Genomic DNA, 3,359 nt, shown 5'->3' on the forward strand with positions numbered 1-3,359 from the left:
TCTTTCACTGATTGAAAACGACAGAAAGAGAAGAAATAGAGTTCACGTGTGGGTTAACGGAAGAAGCCATGTGTGCACGCAGAATGTACACGCATATGTGCGTACGTTGCGCGTGAGCACTGATGGAAGAGCACGTTATCTGCGAGCCCAGGTTTGCGCTTTCAACGACCACGCTGTAACATATTCGTGTATATATAATAAAAACTTTCAGAAATTAGAGAAAAAAAATGGCGCCATCTTTTTCAATGCTTCACTTTAGAATGAAGTGAAGAGTGGGTAGGAGAGCGCAAGCAGACCAAAAACATGAAGCAAATACATTTGATGAATGGTTGAATGGCTGCTAGACTGCAATTGAAAATAGAAAGATAACAGGCACACCTGGCCAGGTGACCCAAGGTCGGCTGCAGTCAGGAAGGTCGCACATTAAAGGGCGGACATGTGCTTCATCGCGTGCGATGATGTGACACCACAAACTGATCGAGCATATTGCAAGCGTCTTATCGAATTTCACAATACTTCCATACGAGAAATATTAAAAAAATACTAGAAAACCTTCTCGCCTGTTCGTACTCAAATAAAATTCAGACGGAGTGGAGCATTCTCCTTTCGGGACTCGAAGAACGCATTTCAAAACATCAACACAACGGCGAAATTCGAATTTTCATAACACACGCTCACTTATATAATTTTAACAAGAGAAACACTGAAAAAAATAACGGAAATCATTTTATTGAAGTCCACGAGAATAAACGAGAAAATTAATTTTTAGTCATCGAGTACGTCAGTCATGAAACGAACGTCAGCTTAGATTTTGTGAACCTTCTTGTTAGGTTTTCTCGTCTTGGTTGGGGCAGCCTTCTTTGCAAGCTTCCTCAACCTGCCAAATTCTATCCTCACCAGGCGATTTCTCTGTATAAAATAAATAATGTTCATATCAACTGAGGAATAAGGATAAACTAACTCATTAAACGCAAACAAATTTTTAATATTGTAATTAATTAGGCCAATATGTTTCTAAAAAAAAGTAATAAAAATACAACTAAAAAGTGTAATGAATGTTCATCAGCTTATAGCAATCATCATATATGTATCTGACGGCACTTCCTAAGCCAGGTTCATCATAAAACATTCGACAAGAGGAACATAATAATTATCACATGAGTAGCTGTAATCACACATTGTAACATGAAAGAAATGATAATAAAATGTTAATAGAGGTAATAAGAAGTACATGTAGAAGTTAAAAATTTCAAGGTAAAATGTGTACAAACTAAATTAACAAACTGGGTATAAAACTATTTAAACATTATAATTACATTGTTAAAACGAATGCTATCCAAACAACAAGATGGCACCATGCAGTTAAGAAGTATGTCAAAGTATTGGTTAAGTAAAAATCGTCCATCAGCTAATAGCGATCATCATATATGTATCTGACGGCACTTCCTAAGCCAGGTTCATCATAGGACATTATGTATATAAAAAAAACATTGTTTCTAACTATTTTTCAATTAAATTTCAGAATTATAATTGGATAAATAGACATGAACAGATCAACTTAAAGATAACATAAAAACTTCAAACATAATGTGATAATCTAAATGAGAGTGAAGATGCTTGAACACAGACAATGTAAAATCAAAAAAATAAATTCAATAAATTAAAAAACAGGATGAAACATCAATTACAAATGGGAGTATGAACTTACAGCTTGTTTGGCTTTGAATAATTTGAATCGATCAAAGTCAGTCATTACCTTTCTCTGTTAATAAACAAACAAATATTATATAAGAAATAAAATGGAATTTAAATTAAATTTACATTTAAATAAGGCATTTTTATACACATGATTGCATATTTTTAAAGACTGAAAAATAACTTTATTCTGGGCTTCAATTTTCTTGGCCCATGATGTTTCAGACCAGAGCTTGTTGATGTCAGCCTTCTCCCAAGCTTTCTTAACAACGCCAGTTCTAGCCGAGTGTGGGAATTTAATAACAAACTTTGTTAGTTCTAATTTGTTAAAATTCATGGCTTGACGAACAACACTTGTGCATGGTCCATCAACCAAGGCCTGTAATAAGTAATTACATCGACTCTATTAATAAGTTGCTACACATTATAGAAAAATAAGAAAAGTTACAATGTCATCTGCCTACATTTGATTCTTAATGTATTACAGATTATGATATTAAAAAAAACAATGCATTATCAGATCTTAATCAACATATTGTATCACACTGTAATCTATAGAGTCTCTCAGAATGCATTAGAAGTTTTGGGAATGGTTACCCATCTGTGCATGTCTAGTGCTTGGATTGGAACCATATTTTATTACAAATTGTACCGACCTTTTTCTAAATAGAGCTATAAGAAAATGCCTAACAAATTGGACTTGAATGATTATTTAACATATTTTCACCTTATGATAAAAATAAATAAAAACTATTTTTACAAACGATAATTAAATCATTAAAATTTTTAATTTATTCATGCAAAATAGCCAATAAGTATTAGCTTGATGAAAAAAAAAATTTCCTAACAACTTTAGATTGGAACATATATCATCAATATTTCATATTAGGAACATGATGCATTTGATAATCACTCACACAAATAAATATTAAAAATTCAAAAAGATACTTAACCCTGTTCTGATCGATGACATCAACAATGGTGACTAATTTGCCTTCGTCAGGACCGAACGCAATGTAGGCCACTCTACCTATCTCAACGAACCTCTTAAAGGTCTGAAATAAAAATAATTATGAAATTAAGCTCATATAAATAAAAAATAACAGATAGATAAAATTAACTGATTTGCACAGAAACAGTATCAGTAATTACAAAAAGTTGAAAATAAAATAAATATCATCATATGAAATGAAGAAACAAACCAATTAGAAATCAATTTATGAAATTGAAATAGCTGACATAAAATTTGTATTTGGTAGCAGGGCATGATGACGGGCGAACTTAAATTAAATATTTTTATCAAAGAAATAATTAGTCCTTAATTCTGCCAAGCTACACACTACCATAAAATCAATTTTAATATAAAATGTTAAATAAGCGTGTCATGTCGGCAGTACCTTATTTACCAGCACGCTGGAACAAAAAAATAGTTTGATTTAAAAAATCGCCGCCGCCGAAATAGAAAAATCATTTTAGTAAAATGAAAAATAGGCTCAAAAGATATTTAAGTTGTTCTAAATACATGAAAAAACGAAGGATTCACCAACTTGCGTGATCATCTTTACAACGATCAAGAAAAAGAAAGTTTATTTCCGCTTTTCACAGAGTAGTGATGTGCCGCATGAAATGTGCTGTCGATTAATTTAAATCGTCAAAAGCTGATT

At 32.1% G+C, this 3,359-nt stretch overlaps 1 protein-coding gene across 1 annotated transcript; it reads right to left on the reverse strand.

Annotated features, from left to right (window-relative positions):
* Window positions 1-804: 804 nt before the first annotated feature.
* On the reverse strand, window positions 805-2,753 carry HELRODRAFT_77115 (hypothetical protein; the record flags this gene model as incomplete). Its single annotated transcript, XM_009016693.1, has 4 exons — window positions 805-909; window positions 1,709-1,762; window positions 1,880-2,074; window positions 2,649-2,753. Coding segments are annotated over 4 exons (459 nt in total), but the record flags the coding sequence as incomplete, so codon positions are not given.
* Between the last annotated feature and the right edge of the window lie 606 nt (window positions 2,754-3,359).

The sequence above is a fragment of the Helobdella robusta genome (assembly GCF_000326865.2).
Source record: "Helobdella robusta unplaced genomic scaffold HELROscaffold_19, whole genome shotgun sequence".
Lineage (NCBI taxonomy): Eukaryota > Metazoa > Annelida > Clitellata > Rhynchobdellida > Glossiphoniidae > Helobdella > Helobdella robusta.